Below are 22774 nucleotides of genomic sequence, written 5' to 3' on the forward strand. Positions count from 1 at the left end.
TCTTGGCTATTCCCCATGTCTAGATTGTATTCCTTCTTCACCCTTGCTTCTTGAAATTCCCATTTCTCTTCAAGGCTGAACTCAAGTGCTATTTCATTTATGAAGCCTAGTTATCAGTGCCCACTCCTCCCCATTCCTGTGTATTTATTCAGGAAGACTCATCTTCCTAATTTCAAATTGAGTCTCAGACACTTACTAGCTATGTTACCCTGGGCAATCACTTAACCCTGTTTGCCTCAGTTTCCTCATCTGTAAAATGAGCTAGAAAAGGAAATGGCAAACCACTCCAGTATCTCTGCCAAGAAAACCCCAAATGGGGTCGAGAAGAGTTGGACACGACTGAACAACAACATTTTCTATATACCCTATATTTACTGATATATGAATACATATCTCCCTGATAGAATGTAAGCTTCTTTAAGGCAGGGGCGATTTCATTTTTTACTTTTAGATGCCCAGTTCTTGGCATATGGCAGTCATAATGCTTACTGAAGTAAGTCGCTTAATTAAGGTTTTTGAGTAGAAAAGAGAGATAAAATCAGAATCATGTATTAGAAAGACAACTAAGACAATTGTGTCTTAAGAGGATCCCTTGGTATTATCCCATTCCCCAAGTACCACTACCCCTTGACTCTGTTCCAGGAGCAGCACCCTGGAATGATCGTTTCTGATCTCTGTTGTAGGGAGTTGGCATATACTTTGATCCATCCTTCAGATATATCATCCTTGATATCTCCTAGGAGATATAGAGTAAGGGAAATAGAGTCTGTCTGAGGTAACTTGGGAATCAGACTTGTCTATAAACATCAGGGTGGTTTAGATGAACTCTGGAGGGTTCTGCTAGTTTGAGATAAAACTTAAGAAACTATGAAATACTTGGTTTCTACACACCAATGGTATGACTTTAAGTAGCTTATACCATGTATATAGTATATAGTAATAGTATAGTATAATAGAACTAGACTTAAAATTAATAGACCTGGATTTAAATCTTGGCTCTGACACAAGTTATGTATCTTGAACACGATGCTGTACCATAATTTCCTCATCTGTTAAAGGTGAGTAATCGTTCTTACATTTATCTTCTCATGAGATTTTTGTGAGGAAAGTGCCTTATAAACCTAAGAGTGCTATAGAAATAGGAGATTTTATTATTAGGCAAGTTCATCCCCTTCTCTGTGCCTTAGTTTACTCTTGTATAGGATAAGAGAGTTGGACTAGATAATTTCTATGATATCTCCCACTCTGATGTTCTTTGATTCCATGATTCTCTTCATGTATTTGGCATAAACATGTGAAGGGCACAGATGCCACCCTGGATCCTATAGTCAATCTAACCTGCCTGGAAATAGAACATGTTAATCTGCTTTTTATCCTAGTTCATCCCACCATGCCAGCTGTTCATAGTCATGACCCTTGTGGATAGTCTTATCTGTAGCCATGTGTTTCAATCCCGTACAGTTCCCAAACCTGTCCTCCTCACTTCCAGTCTTATGAGCACACCCACAGCACTGTGGCCAAGTTGATCTAGAGCCTTTTTAGATCTCTTAGTGTCCCCTATTGCCCCTTGCTTTAAGACTTAGAGCAGTGATGACCCTATCCCCACTTCCCAGACTCATCAGGATGTTTTACCTCCTCTTTACATCGACAGCAGGGTGCAGGTCACATCTAAAATCACCTTCTCCTGGAATCCCTCAGAACATGAGGCATAAGCTGACACTGAGGAGGTATTTGATGCTGTGAATTTAGGATTAGATATTTTCTGCTTGGTCTCAGAGGGCAGAAGAAAAGAGGAAAGTTGCCTGGAGGACCAGTTTTAGCTAAATATAAAGAAAACCTTCCTAATAATCAGAAATGTGTATTGGCAATAATGGAATAATGGAATGAGTTACCTTGGGTAGGAATGACTTTGCCAAGGTGTTGGCAGAAATGTTGTATAAATAATTCCTACTCTGGGGTGTGTTGGACTAGATTATTTTTGCGATTCCTCCAGGGGTGGAATTAAGTGATTTTTGAGGTCCTTCTCAGTTCCAGGATTCTGTAATTCTTTGGACTGAGGAAAGAAAGAGACTCTAATTGTTTTGGAATTGCAACCCTTAGCCTTCATGATTCCTAGTGATGCCTGCTTTGCTCTAAGGCCTTTGGCTATATCTGAAGCAGGCTTCTGGGGAAATTAAGTGAAAAAAAAATCTCTGACTGTCTTTGAGGACTAGGCTTCATATGTAGCCTTCTGGAGACCAGGAGAGAAGGATTCACTAAACAAAACCTGACTAATCAGTCGGAATGGTTAAGTAAGACTTAGGAGCTCTGTGGTACATGGTGATGACATAAGGCTTTTAAGGAGGTTGTTGGAGTTTTTTTTTTGTTTTTTGGAAGTTAGTTATTGAACACTGTTTGGATAAGCTATGATTTACTTGAAGGACAAGTGGTGTATGGTAGAAGGAGCATTAGGTTAGACGACCTTGATTCAAATCTTGGCTCTTCTACTTAATTGTGTAATCTTGGGTAAGACCCTTCCTATTTCTGGGACTTGGTTTTGTCATCTATAAAATGAAGTATAGTGGACATAAGTAGAGTGCAGCATGTTACCAATTATTGGTGATTTTTACTCATGAAATGGAATAAAGAATATGACTGAGAACATGGATGCCCAGAGAAGAAGTGGACCTGTAGTATGGTCAAAATGAGAGCTACAAATAAATGACTGTTCATCTGAGCATCATGATATAAAACCAGGTTTCTGACTGCGAATCAAGAGTCTAGATGATTTTTTAAATGTCCTTTCCAGTTCTCAATCCTATGTTCCTTTGACTTTATGCTTTGACCTGGATTTGAACATCATTAGAAACAATCTGCATCGTAAATTTAGGGGTGAAATGAATAAGCTTTTATTAAATGCTGCTAAGCCCTGGGTATACAAAAACCCACAAAAACAAAAAACCCACAGTGTAAACCCTCAATGAGCTTACATCCTAATGAGGGAATCAATGTGTACATAAACAGATATATAAAAGATACATATGGTGTAGTTGGAAGGTAACCTTAGTGGGAAAGGCCTCCACCACTTTCTGTCTGAGTTCTGCTTGGTCTGAACCCCATGGTACAAACTACCTCCTTGGGATTTCCTTCACCCTTTCTAGCTTCTTTTTGGGTGTTATCTTCCCTCATTAAATTCTAAGCTCCTTGAGAGCAGGGACTGTCTTTTTGAAAATTTGTATCTCCAGCACTTAGCACATAGTAGGCAATTAATAAATGTGTATTAGATTGCAGAATTGCATAAGGTGGCATTTGAACAGAGTTTTGAAGGAAGCCAGGGTTTCTGAGAGGCAGAAGTGAGGAGAAAAAGCATTCCAGTGCAAGGCCCAGAGAATAGGGACAGTGGCAAGTAAATGGATGGAAGACAGTAATTGTGTAAGAAGACTGGAAATAAAGGAAGTGACCAGCTTGGAAAGAGTTTTAAATGCCAGACAGAGGAGATTATATTTGTTCCTACTGAGGTATGAGGAGTTACTGGAGTTTGTTGACCAGGAGGTGTGACCTGATCAGACCTGCACTTCAAGAAAATCACTTCGGCCTCTGTGTGGAGGGTTAATTAGAGTGTTAAGAAACTTGAGGCTGGGAGAACAATTAGGAAATTACTTCAGTAGTCTAGGAGAGGTGATATGGACTTAAATTAGAGTGGTAACTGTGTGAATGGAGAGAAGTAGAGCAAGTCTGCAACCAGATTGGAGAACTGATTGCTCAGATGTTGAGTCCACCCCCTACCCAGTCATAAATCCCATCCTAACAAGTGATCATCCAGACTCTGCCTGACCACTTACAGTACTTAATAAATGCTTACTGAATTGAACCAAAGCAGACTATTCTCCTGTTGGACAGCTGTAATTTTTTGTTAGAAAGTGGAGCTGAAACTGGTCTTTCTGCACTTTCCCCTGTCGGTCCTAGTACTGCCCTCTAGGGCCAAACAGAATAAAGCTAATCTCTTTTCCACATGTCCCACTATGGTTTGACATTCTGTGTCACACTGACTTTGTCTGGTCAGCTGTTCTTACTCCTCGTGGCAGAGGAGAGGTGTGTGTGAGTGTGTGTGTGCGTGTGTGATTTTCCTTGTAATTTGACCCAAATGAAAAGCTCTCACCAAAATAATGCCCTTCCTTCTTTATTGTTTAGATCTATGATTTATTCAATGTAAAGTGTTTCCTTCACCAGAACCTCTTATTCATTCATCCAACAAGTCTTAATTAAGTGCCTACTACATACAGAGCTTTATTCTAGGTACTAGAGGAGATATAGAGTCTAGATAAGACATGATTCATGCTCTTGGTAGAGCTAGAAGTATCACAGAGGGTTGACAAAAGCACAGATAACTCTAGCACTCAGTATCACATGATAAGGATATTATGTGCAAAGAAATTGTCATGTAGACTTTGAGAGGGAAGGCCATTACCTTCTGGGGGCTTGATGAAATGGAGAGATCATGGAGACTTCTTGGAAATCTCATTTGAGTTGCATTTTAAAAGATGGGTAGAAATTCAACTGGGGAAGCTCCTCCACACTTTTGCTCATGCTGCACAATACAAGTTTTCCGCTGGTTCCTTTTGTGTCTTGGGGTACACTGCAGCATGGGTACTGCCCATCTATTTTCTTTCCTGCTCACTATGATGTCAATTCGCTTTCTTGTCATACAGGTTCCCAGAGATGTTTTTCATTTCACCTTGTATACACAGTAAGTCATTATCAGTAACATACTACACCTACTTATAGCTACCATACTTCTCATTGACCCTTATTTTTTTTTCTAATGTTAATTTGCTCATATGCATGTGAATTACTATAGTAAAACACAACATTTAGCCTCCATTGTTGGTAATGTACTATTCTTGTAGATGAGATGGAGAGATGTGGACTAGATTATAATACAGTTATATGAATTTGTAATTGGTTGAATAACAGAGTAGTCATTTATAACTATATCATATTAGAAGGATGTTTCTAGCTTTTTAAAATTTTATGAATGACTTGGATAAAAGCTATGACATACTAACGAAATTTGCAGATGATACAAAACTGAATGGCAGAGCTAACACATTGGATACAGGATCCAAAAACATCTTGACAAACTGGAATATGGGGCCAAATTTAAGATAGCATTTCACACGATTAAAAATGCTACTTGGATGGAAGAGGCATGGCTACATAACAGTTATTCTGAAAAAGTTGGGAGAGGTGTTAATAGCCAATATGATCAATTAAAGACCAGTATGGATCAGCAGTTTGGTATGGTGGTCAAACAAAATCTAATGTTTATTTGGAATAATGCTAAAAAAAATGATTAAAAAGTTTATTTTCTTTGCTCAGAGATCCTGCTGCTAGCCATATACCCTAAGGAAATTTTTAAAAAATGTTCCCATATAAACCAAAATATTCACAATAGTACTTTCTGTGGTAGCGAAGAACTGGAAATAATAGATATCCATTGATTAGGGGTTCATACAATGTAATGGAACATTACTTTGCTGTAAGAAATTAAGAATATGAAGAATTCAGGGAAGTATGGGAAGAGTTAGGAACTAATGTGGAGCAACATTAGCAGAACCAGGAAAATAACACTCACACTGACAACACCAATGTAAATGTAAACAACGGCATTAATGGAACTGAACGCTGTGTAATTATATCAACCAATTATATCCCCAAAGAAGAGATGAAAAAGTACATTTCCCTCACTTCTTGGCAGAGATGGGAGACTGTAGTTATGAAACATTGCATCTACTGTTAGACTCACTCATGTATTAGTTTTGTTGAATTACTTCTCCCCCTTTTTATTTTATTGTTTTTACAAAGGATGGCTTATTAGGTAGGAGAGGGTAGAGGAATATACCTGGAAAAAAAGGGACGGTGATTGATAGTTTGTCTCAAGTAAGTAGTCCGCCTGAGGTACTGCTCTTATGGCAGTGGCCTATTTGCCATACTTTTCATAGCTGAGGCCTGGATGCCTCCCTTGCTTCTCCACATCTCCCTATACTTGCCTGTTTTCTTTGTAGTGTTTCTTTTTCCTTGTCTGTTAGAGAATAGAAAGGCAGATAAATGGGCTTGTTAGAACTCTCTGTAAAGTAAGAATAAATAAGCATTGAGGGAAGGCTTAAGTTCTCTTCTGTGACTAAAGAATATGAACATTGGAGGAGTTTAGTGAAGTGGAAAGAATACAAGAAACCCTCCTGTGCTTACTCCTTGTGTGACACTGCATCAAAGTGTTTTAATAGGGATAGTGCTGGACTTGGACCTAAGTTCAAATCCTATCTTATGAGCCGTATGACCCTGGGCCAGTCACTTACCCCTTTGCTTCAGTTTCCTTATCTAAGAATTAGGGATAATAATGGGGGCAGTAACCCTTCTTGTCAGGGTTGTTGTGAGAATAAGGTGTATTATAATATTTGTAAAGTGCTTTGTGAATCATAAAGCACTAGAGAATTGTTTGTTGTTGTTGTTCAGTTGTGTCTGACTCTGTGATATCTTTTCTTTGTAACAATACTGAAGTGGTTTTCTGTTTTCTTCTTCAGTGAGAGATGAGGAACATTTTACAGATGAGGAACTGAAGCAATTAGGGGTTAAGTGACTTGCCCAGGATCACACAGCTAGTAAGAGTCTGAGGCTGAATTTGAACTGAGATCTTCCTGACTTCAGGCTTGATCTTCTATCCACCTCACCATCTAGCTGCCCCTAAAAGAATGTTTACTATTTTTTATTGCTTCTCTAAGCCTCAGTTTTCTAATCTGTAAAATAGGAATAATAATCATTGCATTCTAACTTGTAGGATTGTTGTGGAAGAAAGCATTTTACAAATCTTAAAGTACTCTAGGAATGTGAGTTGTCGTTGACTTTATGTATTGATTTTGACCATTAGTTTCCTTCTGGATCCTTATTTATGTTCTAGATAGAGCAGGTTGTCAGTTAACTTTCTTCCAGAAAAATAAAATATTTATGTATCTATATAGAAAGGATTATATTTTGTGAAGCCAGCACTGACTCTGGTCTGAGAAAGCAGGGTTCAAGAAACAGTACTGTCTACAGTGGGCAACTTTAGCTTTTGCTGCATCTGTATCTGAAGAGCCTGTCATCATTTGGAAGTGAGTCTCTCAGATCTACAGTCAGCCAGACACTTTTGTTCTTTAAAACCTCTTGTAGTCAAGAGTTCCTTAGTAGTCTCTGTTGTTTGCCTGTGGCTTACAGCCAGCCCAGTCAGCACATACTTTCAGGCATGTGTTCTTTTCTCATGGCGCCACAAGGCTGCCCATGGCCCACTGAGATTCCCCCAGTGTAATGAGCTCAGGTGGGTCATGGTATCCATTAATCTCCAGGGGTGGTTTCAGTGCTGAGATAGTTGTTATTCCAGAACAGTCAAAATCCTTGGTCAGTTCATCCACTTCCTGAATGCTGTATTTGTGGGTCACACCTGACTCCAGAGCCAGGGCTCATGCCCACTTACCTGAGGCCTCTTGGTGACCAAACAAGGGAAGCTGGGAGGAGACCAGAGGCAGAGTGTCTATAACCTCACCTTTTCTTCCTCAGCACAGCCTTATCTATGAAATAGAGTTCAATATAAGAACTGTTATTTGGGCTTGGGCAGAATTTAGAAGACAAAGGGATATGTGGGCTGGTAAAATTTCTCTGCGGGAAATAAATTTCAGGAATCTAGTACCTCAGTGGATGGATGGTACAGGCTAAAAATAGATTCAAGAACAATGAAGTTATTTATGGATATGCAGGGATGTCATAGAGGGTGAGCCTAACTTTCCCCACACTCTCACTGTAAGGGTTCTGATCCTGAGAGATCAGGGAGCTTTTGTTAGGTTTTTCTATTTTTTTTATTCAACCCACTTAACCAAATTTTATACTCCTCCTCTTCTGGTCTTGTTTCCTCTAGGAAGCATTCCCAGACAATTTCAACCTATGCCAACTTTTCCTTTCTGAGTTTCTCCAGTAACCATTAGAACCTGTACTGCAGTTTAGCTCTTGGCTCTGTCATGACTTGTATTTGTTAACAAGTCCATAAAGGTTGGACCTATCTCCCCAGCTGGACTATAAGCTCTTAAGAGCAAGCACTGTTTATTAGACATTTATACATTCCTCAGTGGAGGCCTCAGGATCCTGTCTCAGAATATCCTATAATCTTAGAGCTAAGAGGCCCCGTAGATATCATATCGTCCAACAATAAGAATGATTTCTCTTTCTGTAGTGCTGCAAAACTTAGAGACTGCTTTCTTTCCAACAGGCCTCTGCAACTCTCTAGCCCCTTTTTTCAGGTGAGCAAGCTGAAGGCCAGAGAGATTAAGTGATTTGTATGAGGTCACACAGCTAGTAAGTCTCCAACTCCTTGCTTGATAGATGAATCATCTGGACAATTTCCCTGAAAATTTCTTTAAAAATTTTTGTTTAAATTTTATTTACTCCCTCCTGTTTTCCCCTTCCCCCTCCCCCACTGGAAAAAAGGAAAAACAAAATCCTAATAACAAATAGCCATAATCCAGCAAAACAGATCTCCATATTGACCATATCCAAAAATGTATGTCTCATTTTACATATTAGACCATTACCTCTCTGTCAGGAGATGGGTAACATTATTGATCATTGGTCCCAACAACATTTTCTTGACTAGTAGTCTCTCTTCATAAGGTAGCCATTCTGAGACAGCTTTGATTATTAAGAAGAGAGAAAACACATAATGCAAAGAATGCTTAATTTGTCGTTTAGAGACCTAGGCTCAAATTCTAGTTCTGATACATCCTATGTGACTCTGGGCTTCACTTTGCCAACCAGCAAAATGAGAGTATTGATACTTGTACTACCTATCTTACAGGGTTGTTGTAAGAAAAACACATTGCAAACCGTAATGTACTGTAGAAATAGAGATATTTTAATTATATTGAACCCTTCTGCCTCCCTATAGCTCCTTCCAACCTATTCTCTACCCTAGGCCTTTTTTGCCTTCATTTCTAATTGAAGTTCTTAATGTAGCTTTGTTGATGACTGAAGCAATTGAAATAAACAAAGTCTTTACATTGGTGACTTTCTCTGGCTTATATCGTCAGATTTGAGGTAAAGGGTAGGGCTGAAAGGGGAATTAAGGACATTTGCCTGACCTTCAGATTTCTCTACTAACATTTTTAAAGGCCCGTTCTTTTGGTGGGAAGGGAGATGTGGTTAGAGAAGGGAAAAAAGCAGAAATATCATTTGACCCAAAAGAACAACTGTGCAGATATATCTTCTCCTCTATAAGGTAAATTGCAGAAGCACAGTTTAATTAGGGGCTGTGCTCTGATTATAGGCCACTCACAGGGCTTTGGATCTCTACCACTGTAATTTAAAGATCAAGAAATTGTCTGATTCCCCCAGTCTGTGGGCTTACCAGCACATAGTCTGGTTTGGGGCTGATGCAACTATAGGTAATTCCTTCCATTAAAATAGTGGGACAAGTAATGATTCATAGAATCAGAATCTTGAAACTGGATAGAATACAAATGGTCAGAGCTAAAAGGGAAGTAACAAAATGCAGTACTCTTTTGAACACTAGATTTGGAGTCAGGAGATCCTTTGGTTTTCTGCCTTGCCACTAGGACTTGGCCAAGACTTGCTGTGCTCTGTTTCTAACTAACTACTTGTGTGACTTTGCGGGAGGGCAAGTAATTTCACCTCTGTGGGCCTTAGTTTCTTCATCTTTAAAATGAAGAAATTGGGTTGGATGACTTCTAAGATCCCTTTTAGCACTAGATCCTATGATCTTTTTGTGCCATGAATGTAATGTTAGAGCTAGGAGGAACCTTAGCAATCATGTAATTCATTCTCCTCAGTTTTAGATAAACCTGTGAACCCTAAGATTGAACCTAAATTTTCCATAGTCATATGACTAGTGATTGGCAAAGTCAAGTCTTGACCCAGATCTTTTGATTCTAAATTCTTTGTTCTTTTAGTGTATCTTATTGATTCTCAAAGGGAAGAACCCCCTGAATGACTGTTAAAATATATTGACTGTGGAGACATTATATTCTCCCCAAAGGCCTTTGAATGTCTTTGAGCTTGACCTTTATTGCCACAGCCCAGAGGTCCTTTGTCCCTCCCAATATTCCTGGAGGCTAGCCCAAAGCACCATAGGAATTGGACCCTGAAGCCAAAACAAAAGATCCTTGTTTTCTAGACCTTGCCACAGTTGCCGATTTCACTCATCTCCAGATTTCTTAGATGATCCTCATTACATTCCAGTCTTTCTGCTCCAGTGGGGTCAGCTTCCCTAACACATACACACGTACACCAGGGTCATTCCCCTCCTTTACCTTTGTATTTATTGACCCTCCCTCAGTACCCTAATTTTCTCCTCTGTCATCCAGCTCTTATACATCTTTTGAAGCTCAACTTAAGTCTCTCGTCCTCCTGGAAGACTTCTAGAGCACCACAACCCTCAAGAAACTCAAAATTATCTGAGTTGTTAGAGTTCTTAGAGTCTGTGGTACTTAGTTTAGCATTTGACTATATTTGTGAGTCTTATCTCCCCACCTTTACTATGAGCTCTTCTCTCTCATCTATCTTCTTCTTTCTACTGTTTCTTAAACCTCTCTCCCTTTTTCTCTGCTCTCCTCCTCCCAGTCCTGGGTCTCCTGTAGGAGGCATTTAGTGTGTTTATGTTGAAGTGAATTATCTCTTGCTGGTGGTACTCTTCTCTCCTACCTCCCAACATTCTACCCCCAGGGATGTTCTGAGATTTGGCCAAGGTGCTTATGGGACACTAAATGAATATGTCCTGAGAATTTCTTGAGGGCCCAACTCTGTGCTGTGTACCATGAACTGGCAGAAGGAGAAGACATGGCCCCTGACTCAAGGAAGCACTTAGAGAATTTTGGAAGGATTCCTTGAGGGGTTAGGACTTGAGCTGTCTCTTGAAGGACAGAAATGCTCTGGAAAGAGTGAGGAGAAAAGAGAGGCCCTTCTAGGTCAAAAGAATAACAAATGAAGGTGTATAGGGGAGAATGAGACAATGAGATTAGAGTATGCATTTTAGGCCATGATGATTGGGGAGAGGTTAGATAAACAGGTGGCCTTATCACATGTCTCCTGAAGTATTTATTAAGTTTCTTATGTGTTTGCTTGTACTGCACACTGTGTTGGGTGTGGAAAGATGAAAGACCTGGTTCTGACCCTTGTGGAGCTTACAGTTCAGTAAAAGGATAGGCTATCCTATAAATAACTTACTACACACTATTATATATTAAGGCACTTTCAGTATGGTACAGACAAAGGGTAATGCAAGGGTTGAGGCAGAAAGTCATTTTCTGCTGAGAGAGTCAGAGAAGGCTTCTTGGAGGAGGTGGTGTTTGGTTTGGTGATATAGAAGTGTGAGTAGTTATGACAGAAGGCTGATATAAGTAAGTGAAATAAGCAGAACCAGAGAAACAGTGTGAACAATGACTATAAGAAAGTAAATAGGTGGCTAGTAACAACTAAACAAAAAAATGAGCCCTGGAATTTTAGTGACCAAACTTGGACCCAATGAAGAGATGAGAAAATGACTCTCCTTTCCTTCTTTGCAGAGATGAGGGACTGTGCATGTGGAACATTGCATATACTGTTAGACTTGGTCAATGTGTTGGTCAATTTTGCCAAGCTTTTTTTTTTCCCCTTTAATTTTTATTCTTTGTAACAAGAGATATCTCTTTAAGTAGAGGAATGGGGAGGAATATATAGAAATAAAAGTAATATATGAACAAATGATATCGACCAAAAAATTTTTTTAAAAATATGATAGGAAAAGGAAGAATGTAGGCCAAGGTACCTGGCAGGGGAGTATGTGATGAGGATAAAGAGATTGATTGGGGTGGAATGTAGAATACAGGTAGGAGAAAATGATTAGAAGAGTTCAGAAAGATAGAATAAGGATTATCAGATTATGGATGACTTTGAATGCTAGGTAATAAGTGGCATAGTTATTTGTGTATGTGTACTTTTCCTTCCATTTAATTTTAATTTAGGGCAGAGAAAAGGTTATGTTTTTATTTTTGTAGCCTGAATACTGAGCACAGTTCCCTGCACACAGTAGCCACTTAATAAACATTTGTCAGATTTGTCAAATTTAGACAGAATGCCTCAGGGGCTCAGAAAAGGAGAGGTTTACTGTCACTAAGACAGTCATGGGGTGTTCTTAGAGGCAGTGGGTTAGGCTTTGACTTGGGTACAATACCAGGAAGGATTTATTTGCTGCTGTTTCTATTTGGTGACTTTATTCACATTGTCTGTGGCCTTGCCAATTGGAGATGTGCAGGAGAGGAACATACAGAGAACTGGTTTGGGGGGTGATTAGCCTCCTTGTCATTCCCTTTTGCAGTGACCCGCCATAACCATTTGAAGGACTTCATGCTGGTTGTGTCCATCGTCATTGGAGTGGGTGGATGTTGGTTCGCCTACATTCAGAACAGATACTCCAAGGAGCATATGAAGAAGATGATGAAAGACCTGGAGGGGCTACACAGAGCTGAGCAGAGTCTTCATGATCTCCAGGAGAGGTATATGAGTGGGTCTTTAAAGACTACTGTTGGGGGAGGGGAGTGGGATGTCAACTATTAGGACAAGTCACTTCTTTGCTCTTCAGTTTCCTAATTTGTAAAGTGAAATAATTGGGCTAAATGATCTCTGTGGTCTCTTCTGACTCTGGATCCTATGATCCTAAGTATTAGAAGGAACTTTAAAGACATCTATTTCAACCCCTCTTTTTATAAATGAGGAAACAGAGATATGGAGAGGTCAGTTGCCTTGTTCAGTGTCACACAAAAAGTTAATGACAAAGCTAGGATTCAAATTAAAATCTCCTTATTCCAGTGTTTTTTCATCCTACCAAACTGGCCAGAGAATTAAAAAAAGAATAACCTCTCTCCATCCCAAGAGAAAGTGTTATCTTTGATCATCCTACCTCTGAACCTTGCTGGTTGTGTATGATCGTGAAATTCTCTGGCTAAGATAGTCAGTGAGGGGTCAGTTATTCAGGCAATACCCTTGTTTCTGGGTAGTCAGATGGATAGCTGACTTCTTCATTCCAAAGGGAGACTTTCATGATTTGTCTTATACTATATTGCAGCTTTTAATAAACCTTATCATTAGGAAATTCTTTCTTATATCTAACTTAAATCTCATTCATATTCATTGCTTATATGACCTTAAAAAAATCTCTTTTTTTAGGCTTCACTTTCTTAGGATAGGATTTAGAGCCAGAAGGGGCCTTAGAAGTCATTTAGCCCAATCCCCCAGAATGGGCTAGGGATTTCCCCAGATCAAAACTGTAGTAAGTGGCAGAGCTAGAATTTTAATACAGGTCTTCTGAATACAAATCCAGGGCTCTTTCCATTATGTCATGCTGCCTTTCTCCTATCTAAAATGAAGGGGACAGATCAGATAGTCTCCAGTTCTGACATTTTGTGATGTTTAAGTAAAGAAAACAAGAAATAATCTACAAAAGACAAGATAAATATGGCTATAGAAAGCAACTGTCAGTCAGCAAGAACTTGCCAAACATTTGTTATGTGCTCCAAGAAGATCACAGGATCATAGATCAGGAACTGAAGTGACAGTATAAGCCAGCTAGTTGGACCTTGTCATTTTACAGATGAATAATTGAGACCCAGAGAAACCTAGTGATTTGTCTAAGGTTACACAGGCAATAAATAGTAGGGTCAGAATTCAAACCCAGATCCTTTGACCCTGAATCTAACACTCTTTCCAGTGGAACCAGTCCCTGTCCTTAAAGTATACTCACCTTCTGAGGGGGGGGAAACAGGACCCACTGGGCAGAATGCTGGACTTTGAGTAAGCAGACTCAGGTTCAAATCCTACTTCTTCAGAAACTCATTAGCTGTATGACCTTGAGCAAGTTGCTTAACTTCTCAGCATTAGTTTCCTCATCTCTAAAATGTGGATAATAATATCTGTAAACACTTATTTCACAAAGTTTTTGTGAGCATCAAATGAGAAAGGGTGTATAAAGTGTTTTTCAAACCTTAAAGGATGATATAAATGATAATATTATTGCTAATAATTATAATGTTATCATATACACAGATCCAAGTGACAAGCACTATATGTGCATGGCACTAGGCTAGGCACTTACATTATAAAGATGAAAATAAAATAGTCCTTATTCTCAAGGAGCTTACATTCTACTGGGAAAAACAACATGTAGAGCAAATGCAAAGTAAACATGAAGTAGGGAGGAGGAGTAGCATCCATTGGCAGTGGCCCTTGTGGCCCTTGAGCTGAGCATTGAGTGGAGTGAGGGCATCCCGGGGATAAAGAGGAAGGGTCAGTTAGTCAGACAATGCCCTTGTTTCTGGGCAGTCAAATGGATAGTTGACTTCAGACAGTAGGGCTGCTGCTGGAAGAGCCAGAGTGGCAAGAACTCTGAGAGGCATCAGGAGTGGAGGAAACATGATTACTGTGCTCAGAGAAGAGCAGGAGGGTCACCAAGTGAGTGCCAGAGCTACTGCTATATCCTGCTGTGCTGTGACCTTATGCAAGTGACCTGACCTCTGGGTGCATCAACTTCTTTCTCCTTAAAATGTGGAGCTGATGAAAGTGCTGCAAGAAATAGTAACCATGATGGATATGGAGAAGTGTAGGAAGACGCATAGACTGATGCAAAGTAGAATTAGCAGAAGCAGCAAATTAATATATGTGATTACTACAACAAAGTAAACGCAAGGAACGGTAATAACAAAACATTCAAAACTGCTATGAAATTATGATGACCAAGCTTGGATCCAAAGAAGTGATGTGAGAATGTACTTCCCCATGTTCTTTGCAAGGGTGGGGTATATACATATTATCCACAGTATCCGCATACTATGGATATAGAACACTGCATATGATATCTGGGTTTTTTTTGATGTGTTGGTTAGTTTTGCTGAACTATGTTTTTTTTTAAAACTTTTTCTTCTTTGTTATAAGGGATGACTTGGGAGGGAGAAGGGAGGAATACATGGGGAAATGTAGGTAATATTAAAAAAAAGATAATAAAGATAAACTTTTTTAAATGTCGGGGTTAAGCTGGGTGATCTCAGTGGTTCCCTCTGGGTCTATCCTTCTGTGATTCTAAATATTTGAAAGGTTGTCATGTGGAAGAGGATTAGACTTTTGCTTTCCCCTAAGGGAACTGGAATGAACTGGAGGGAAATCGAAGGGGAAGGTGGATGGTCTTGAATTACAGGTTGGTGAGTTTGAGGACCGTAGGGAGCCATGTCTGATTCCTAAATAGAAGAGAGATTTGGCTAGAGATGGGCTTTGGGAAATTGATTTTGGTTCGGTTTGCAGGAGAGATGAAAGGAAAGAGACTAAAGAGGAGAAGGCTAGGGAGAAGGTTATTAAAATCCCCCAGGAAGAGGAGTGTGGGCTGGCAGGGTTGGGGGAGGCAACCTCAGGGGTGAATGAATACAAAAACCTTAAAGAAGAAGGATGAATAGAATTTAAGAACCATGGAGCATAAAGAGGAGAGCAAGGGTCAGAAGAGGGTCTTAAGACATTATGAAATGTTTTGCTTCTAGTCTAGTAAAATATATCTAGAGTATGCCCTTGATATAAGTCTAATAATCTGGTCAAAAATGGGGAATTAAATTAGTCTGGCATCCCTCTTTTTGCTGAAGCCATTCTGCCTCTTCAGGTCTACCACTTCCTTTTCTTGACATTAACTCCCTTTAATAATATATGCTAGAGTTTCTATGTCCTCATCTGTAAAATTATTTCTAAGGTGCCTTAAAATTCTCCACAATTCTCTTTCTAATGTGCTTTCTAGCTCTAAATCCATGATGTTATAATCCCAAATAGAAGAATGTTATTATGTCAGAAATGGAAGGGATGTTATAGATCTTTGAGTTCAACCCTCTCATTTTACAGATGAAGACACTGAGGTCCAAAGAGGTTGTGACTTGTTCAAGGTCACACAGACAGTGACAGATCTGGGATTTGAACCCAGTCTCCCCTTCACCTCAAATCTAGTGCTCTTGCCACATGGATGAGGCAGCCCTAGAAGTGGGAGTAGAAAATAAGCATGACAAGGCTAGGTATGTACCCTTGGTTCTGTTCAGGAGCCAGTGAGGTTTGTTTTCTCCCATGGCATGCTCTTCTTAAGACTGCCTTTGACTCCTGCCTGTGAAAGTCCATGAGCCCTTTCATAGCTCCCAAACTGGGTTGGAAGGAACTAGAGCTCAGCCCTGATTATAACGAGGACACATGGTGCCACCTGGTGGGCAGCAGGAAAAATCCCAAGTCCTTACCTCTGCAGGGAGACAGACCCCAGAGGATCATAGGATTTAGAAGGAGAAATCACAAAGAAGAAGAGAATCGTAAAATTTCAGAATTGGCAAGAGTTGGAGGGATCATCTAGTCCAACCTTTGCCTGAATGGGAATCCCCTCTTCAGCATCCTTGACAAATATATCCAGCCTTTGCCTAAAGACCTTTGGTGAAGGGGAACCCACTGCTTCCTAAGGCAGAGGATTCTACTGTATGACTTCAGTCAGAATGAGCACAGCTACCAAAAGAGTTAGCTCTACTATTGTTTGAAGTTTTTCCTCATATAAAGCTCAAGTTGGTTGATGAAATCTGTACCTACTGAAGATCATCTAGTCCAAAGCCCAGGTACACAAGCTAAAGTTGTCATTGGCTTTCCTCAACACAGTCCTCCCTCTTGGGGTCCCTCTTTCCCATAGAGGACCATGCCTTCATCCTCCATGACCAGTACCCTGTCAGAACTCTCACCCTTCTCACCCTTATCAGAACTTAACAGTTCAAGTTCTAATCTTACAAGTCCAGTTCTCAGCCTGTTCCCATTAAAGTATGAAGGGCTAATAGTAGTTGCCTAACCCCCTCCCTAGGGGACTTGCATTTTTAATTTATTTTTGGGCAAAACCTGGAATTTTATTCCCTAGCTTGGAAACTTCCTCCACAGATGCAGATCAGCAACTTGACAGACTTGTGAGAAAATCCTTATAGCAAGGAGTTATTATTATTATATCCCCAGCCAGACTTTAAGTGGGACCCAGTCTCCTTCTCTCCTTTTCTCCCCCACAGTTTGATCAAGCCCAAGTTTTCTTGTGCATTTCCCTTGGCTTGACTTGGCTGACTCGCATATAACATGGCCAAGCCTAGGACAAAGACCAATATCTTTTCCTATCTCTTCCACAGCTTGACAGAGCCTAAGACCAGGCATACTAGGTTCTCCATATAGATTTGTTACAAAATAAAGGAGAAAATTCTGGGATATATGAAAAATAGTCCTTCATCTCCCACAGGCTACAGAAGGCCCAGGAGGAACATCGGACAGTAGAAGTAGAAAAAGTGCACCTGGAGAAAAAATTGCAAGATGAGATCAGCATTGCCAAACAGGAGGCACACCGGCTTCGAGAACTACGTGAGGGCACAGAGAATGAGCTCAGCCGCCAGAAATATGCAGAGCAAGAACTGGAGCAGGTAGGGTGGACCTTGGTGGGTGGGAGGTGGGGATAGCCAGTAACACCCGGTCATATGAGACTAGGAACATAAGGGTGGGGTGGGGTGGGTGGAGGGGAAGAAGGGGCCTGCCTCAAAGATTGGGCTTTTCTCATCTATTGCAGTCCGGTCACAACTAGCTTGGCCACTTATTATTTATGGGGCTCTGGGCAAGTTACTTCAGCTCCCTCAGTCTCAGTCAAATTTGTTTAAGTGAGGAGAGTAATACCTACACTTTCTGCCTCACAGGGTTATCGTTAGTAACAAAGACTTTGGAGCTATCGTTGTTGCTACTGGTATTTTTATTAATTCCCTGGAAAATTATGAAAATAAGAATTTTCCCTGGATAGTCTGATCTGATTATTCTAGAGCAGAGCTTCTAGAACAGAGGTTCTTAAATCAGGGTATTTGGTTAGATTTCGAGGAAGGTCTATGAACTTTAAAGGGGAAAAACCATATCTTTATATTATACATTTTTACTAATTTCTAACTAAAATTTATCATATCTCTCAATTATGAATATAGGCAGCAAAATATCTGAGCAGGGCTTCATAGGTATCACCGTGCTTCCAGAGGGACCATGACACAAAAACAGTTAACTCTGATCTAGAGGTTTAGAGTTTAGAGCAGTTGAAGATTGAGGTCCTGTGGTCAATCAGTATTTCAGAGGATAGTAGAGAACAATTGATTACACTCTCAACCATTGGTCCCTAGACCAAACTCGTGGCAATAGATGATATCTTATAGCTCAAAACTCACTGAACCCTGCTCTCTCCCTTCATTGTCCTCTCTTTCACTCTGTCTCTTTTCTGCCTTCCCTTTGTTTATCCTTTCTCCCCTCCCCCTCAGTTTGGGTGTGTCTCTTCCATGTTATCCCTGTTTCTTCCCTGCTTTCCCTCTCTTATTGTTCCTCCCATACAACTACCTCTTCTTCTTTCTCCACCTCTCTAAGTGGCACCAAATCTAACCGAATTAGATTTTTAGTATTTATTATAGTTTATTTAGCTTTCTGTTCCTTGATCATTATTTCAAAATTAGACGAATTAATACCTTTATCTTTTTTGGAGAGAATCCCCAAGTGAAGATTTAGGAGGAGTTCACATGGAGTTAGTGGAGGGAATCCTGGGTATAGGCTCTTGCAAGTAGTACCAGTACCCTGTTTTTGAGCCTTGGAACACATGAACATTTGTTGAATTCAACTGGATAAAGAGTGAGAAGACTTGGGTTTCAGTCCTATCCCTGACATTGAAATCCTGTGGGTCGTTTCAACAATAATCCCAGTCCCTTGTGCTATAAATATCACACACCATCTTTGGAGGGAGCAGGGGAGAGGATGGAGGAAGGCCCAGACTTGTTGAGTGCAGGAAGCTGGAATTTTGTCTGGGCAAAGGATCCCTCCTGTCCTGCCTGAGGCCAGCTTCCCATGTCCTGAGGTCTGCTTCCTGCTCAGCATGGATTGAGGGGAAAAGAGGGATTGGTCTTTGCACTCCTCGTGTTCAACGTGGCATTGGAATTGGATGTCAGGGAGCCTGGGTTTGATGCTAGCTCTGTGACTGGGGAAGTCTTTTTACTTCTTTTAGTCTCAATTTCCTCTTTAAAATGGAGATAATAATACTTTTATTCCCAGCCTCAAAAAGTGGCTATGAGAAAAGTGCTTTGTAAACTTTCAAGCTCTGTTAAAATGTGTGTTATTGAGTCTTCCTCTGCAGAGCTCAGGTGGTTATGGCCCTTGTCCACTTGGGGAGTGGGGCTGGCAGAACTGCAGATAAAGTAGAGGCTATGGCCCTATCCCTGTGCCTTGCCATTGTAGGTCCGCATGGCTTTGAAGAATGCTGAGAAGGAGCTGGAGTCCCACAGCTCTTGGTACGCCCCTGAGGCTCTGCAGAAGTGGCTGCAGCTGACCCATGAGGTGGAGGTGCAGTACTACAACATCAAGAAGCAGAATGCTGAGAAGCAGCTACTGGTGGCCAAGGAAGGGGTGAGGATGTCAAGTCCTTTGTGGCATTGCAGGCCTCTGACACACACTGTCCATGTGACCCTGGGCCAGATTGCTTCATTTCTTAGGGATCTGGGCAGCTCTCTGAGATGACTGTGGCAACTATACGAGGCAGAGAAAAGAGATGCCAACCTGCGTTGGTAGAGGGCGTTTCCTCCTGTAGGAGTTTCCTGTAACAATGGAATCACAAGTCTCATCCCTATCTAGTATCTACCTCACAGAATGATTGCAAAGCTCAAATTAGATAATGTATTCAAGTTTTAAGAGCTGCATAAATGCCAGTATTATTATTAATTTAATTTTTATGGTATCATTTGGGCCTCCAGAACCATTCTTTGAGGTAGCTACCATCAATATCATCATCCCCATTTTACACTGAGAGAAAGTAAGCCTTGTGTTAAACTGAGACTAAGTTTCTTCATCTGTAAAATGGAGTAATTATAACCTAATTGACTATATCGTGATCAAACAGTTGAAAAGCTTTAAGTACTCTAGAATGGAAGTTATTATAATTACTCCTTGAGTGTGCCCCAGGAGAAGGGAAGGGAGGAGAGCCATCTCCCTGGTCTCTGTCAGGGACATTGGCTCAGGGCCCCCAGCCAGGAAAGGAGAAGCAGTCATCTGAGATCCAGACAGATGCAGCAACTACTAGGCCCTGAGCCTTGGAAAGGGGGCTGGGCTCTTCATTGCCCAGGGACAGGGACTGGGCAGCACTGGGGTGACCTTTTAGTCAAGGAGAAAAGGCACCTCCTCAGGGCAGTTGCCTAGAATGGTCGCTATTCTCTTCCTTTCAACTGGAATACACTGTCATGTGCCTAGCCGGAGAAGAATATGGCTGGCTGTATAGGCCTCAGTCTGTGCCCCATTCTTGAGCCCTGTTCCCTTTAAGGGAACACATCTTGGGTTTTTCAGGCAGAGAAGATTAAAAAGAAGAGAAACACCCTGTTTGGAACCTTCCATGTGGCCCACAGCTCTTCCCTGGATGATGTGGATCACAAAATCTTAACAGCCAAGTGAGTATGTCCTGCCATTTTGGGAAGATGGACTCCCCAAGTCTGTCCTCACTGGAAGGTCTGAAGTGGAGCTCCAGGCCTGGTACCTTCTTTTCCATATAGCTCAGAAAGAAAGATGTGGCCCTATTTCCTGCCTCCATGTTTCTCAGGCTTTTCCCTGACCCAAACTGTCCCCTAGACTTTTTCTCCTCCTTGGAAGTGTGGCAGGTCTTTGCCCAGGCTCACATTCCAAAGCTATCTTGCCTAGCATGAATATGGGTAAGTGTTAGACCAAGGATTTCTATGTTCCTACTCCTTGGTTTCTCTGGCATGGGAAAACCATTCCTATGGTATTGGTTTGGGACTAGACTGGGCTGGACTGGGTCAGGGTCTGGTCAAGGTATGGCCAGACCTGTCAGGTTAAAAGGAAGGTTGTATACTTTTTGAGGCTTACTGCCTGTCTGGGCCCTATTTCCAGGCAAGCCCTGAGTGAAGTGACAGCAGCATTAAGGGAGCGCTTGCACCGATGGCAGCAGATTGAGATCCTCTGTGGTTTCCAAATTGTCAACAATCCCGGTATTCACACTCTGGTGGCCGCCCTCAACATCGATCCCAGCTGGATGGGCAACACCCGCCCGAACCCTTCCCACTTTATCATGACAGACGATGTGGACGACATGGATGAGGAAATTGTATCACCAGTGTCCATGCAGTGTAGGTAGCACTAGGGTGGGGAGGTTGTCCTAGGGGCATGGCAGCCAAAATTCCAAGTAGCCTAATCGGGAGATGCTGCTTGGTCTCTCTGGGAAGGCCAGGAACTCTTCCTTCCTCTGGCAGCAAGCACAGGGGTGGGGAAACTCAAGCGCTTCACTTAATGTAATCCAGCTACCAAGTCAGGCACCAAAAGGTGACAAGCCCATTTATATCCATAGTTGTGAAAACACAACAGCTTTTAAAAATTTTCAGTGCTATCATTCTTTAAGTCATAAATAATTTCTTTCTGCCTTTACCTTTGTATGTCTCTGCTGTGTATCTATCTCTTTCTCTGTGTCTTTTACTGTCATTGTTTATTTCTTTCTGTCTCTCATGCATTTATATAGTCAGCAAATCTCTCCTGAGTGCTTACCATGTACATGGCCCTATTTTGGCATATGGGAAGGGAAAGGGGATTCAAAATACAGAATTGAATAAAATGCAGTCCCTACCCTCAAGGAGTAGGGGAGCAATGCATTATTGTTGAAAGAACTATGAACTGGGAGCGCTCACCATGTGCCCTTGGATAAGTTCTTTCCTGTACCTGGGCCTCAATTTCTTTGTTAACTTTGGCCACCTCTGAGCTGAATTTAAATGAACTTTTCTTGAGCTATTAATAGGAACACAGGTTCAGTACAGGTCAGTTTTAGCTCTCAGAATCTCTAACTCTGTAACATAGGACATGTACACAGGTAACTGATAACAAAATATAAGGGGGTAAGGGTCCTCAGAGTTGTCTCAGTCTTTGTATCCTGTCTGTCCTTGTCTCTCTCCCTCTCTTTTTCATTCATTCCTTACCTCCCCTAAATTTCTGTCCTTTAGCTATCATTAATAGAACTGAATTTTATTTTCAAAATTATTAATTGTTTATTAAATACCATTTCATCCTGCATGTTCTTAATTTTGAAAGTAGTTGAGTGGAACTTTTTACATTTTCTCTTTCTCCATGAAAGCGAATACTAGATAAGTTGTTTATCTGTCTATTAGGGAATCTGGAAATCCCTAGACAGTAAAAAATAACTTGTCTAATACCCTAGATACCCCAGGTGCCCTAGATACCCTAAAATTCAAGAGATTTTATGGGTAAAGGTCAGCTAGGTGGCGTTATAGTGCATAGAGTGTGGAGCCTGGAGTCTGGAAGAATCATCTTTCTGAGTTCAAATCTAGCCTCAGACACTTACTAGATGTGTGACCCTGGGCAAATAACTTAACCCAGTTTGCCTCAGTTTTCTCATCTGTAAAATGAGCTGGAGAAGGAAATGGCAAACTACTCCAGTATCTTTGCCAAGAAAACCCCAAATGGGGTCACAAAAAGTTGGAAGTGACTGAAACGACTAAACAACAACATGTTCAATCTTCTCGATGCTGGGAATCCCTCTACAACCTCTTGTCACTTATCCAACCTCTGGCTGGGCAGTTTGCTCCTCTAGGGATGGGAACTTCACTATCTTCTTCCAGGCAGCCTGTGGTAGGATAGTTCTAATCATTAGGAAGTTATTCATTATACTGAGCTGAAATCT

General features: G+C 40.9%; 1 protein-coding gene across 5 annotated transcripts in view; it reads left to right on the forward strand.

Moving 5' to 3' along the window:
• STIM1 (stromal interaction molecule 1) overlaps positions 1-22774 on the forward strand; it is a 249665-nt gene that overhangs the window by 215928 nt on the left and 10963 nt on the right. For all 5 annotated transcript variants that reach the window (XM_078156996.1, XM_020967654.2, XM_020967657.2 and 2 more), the window contains 5 exons: positions 12371-12548; positions 17318-17495; positions 19324-19491; positions 20422-20522; positions 20980-21215. In XM_078156996.1, coding sequence (XP_078013122.1) covers positions 12371-12548; positions 17318-17495; positions 19324-19491; positions 20422-20522; positions 20980-21215 — 861 coding nt within the window. The remainder of the gene's footprint in view (positions 1-12370; positions 12549-17317; positions 17496-19323; positions 19492-20421; positions 20523-20979; positions 21216-22774) is intronic.

The sequence above is a fragment of the Phascolarctos cinereus genome, unplaced genomic scaffold, assembly GCF_003287225.1.
Source record: "Phascolarctos cinereus isolate Bilbo 61053 unplaced genomic scaffold, phaCin_HiC Scaffold_726;HRSCAF=1367, whole genome shotgun sequence".
NCBI classification, from domain to species: domain Eukaryota; kingdom Metazoa; phylum Chordata; class Mammalia; order Diprotodontia; family Phascolarctidae; genus Phascolarctos; species Phascolarctos cinereus.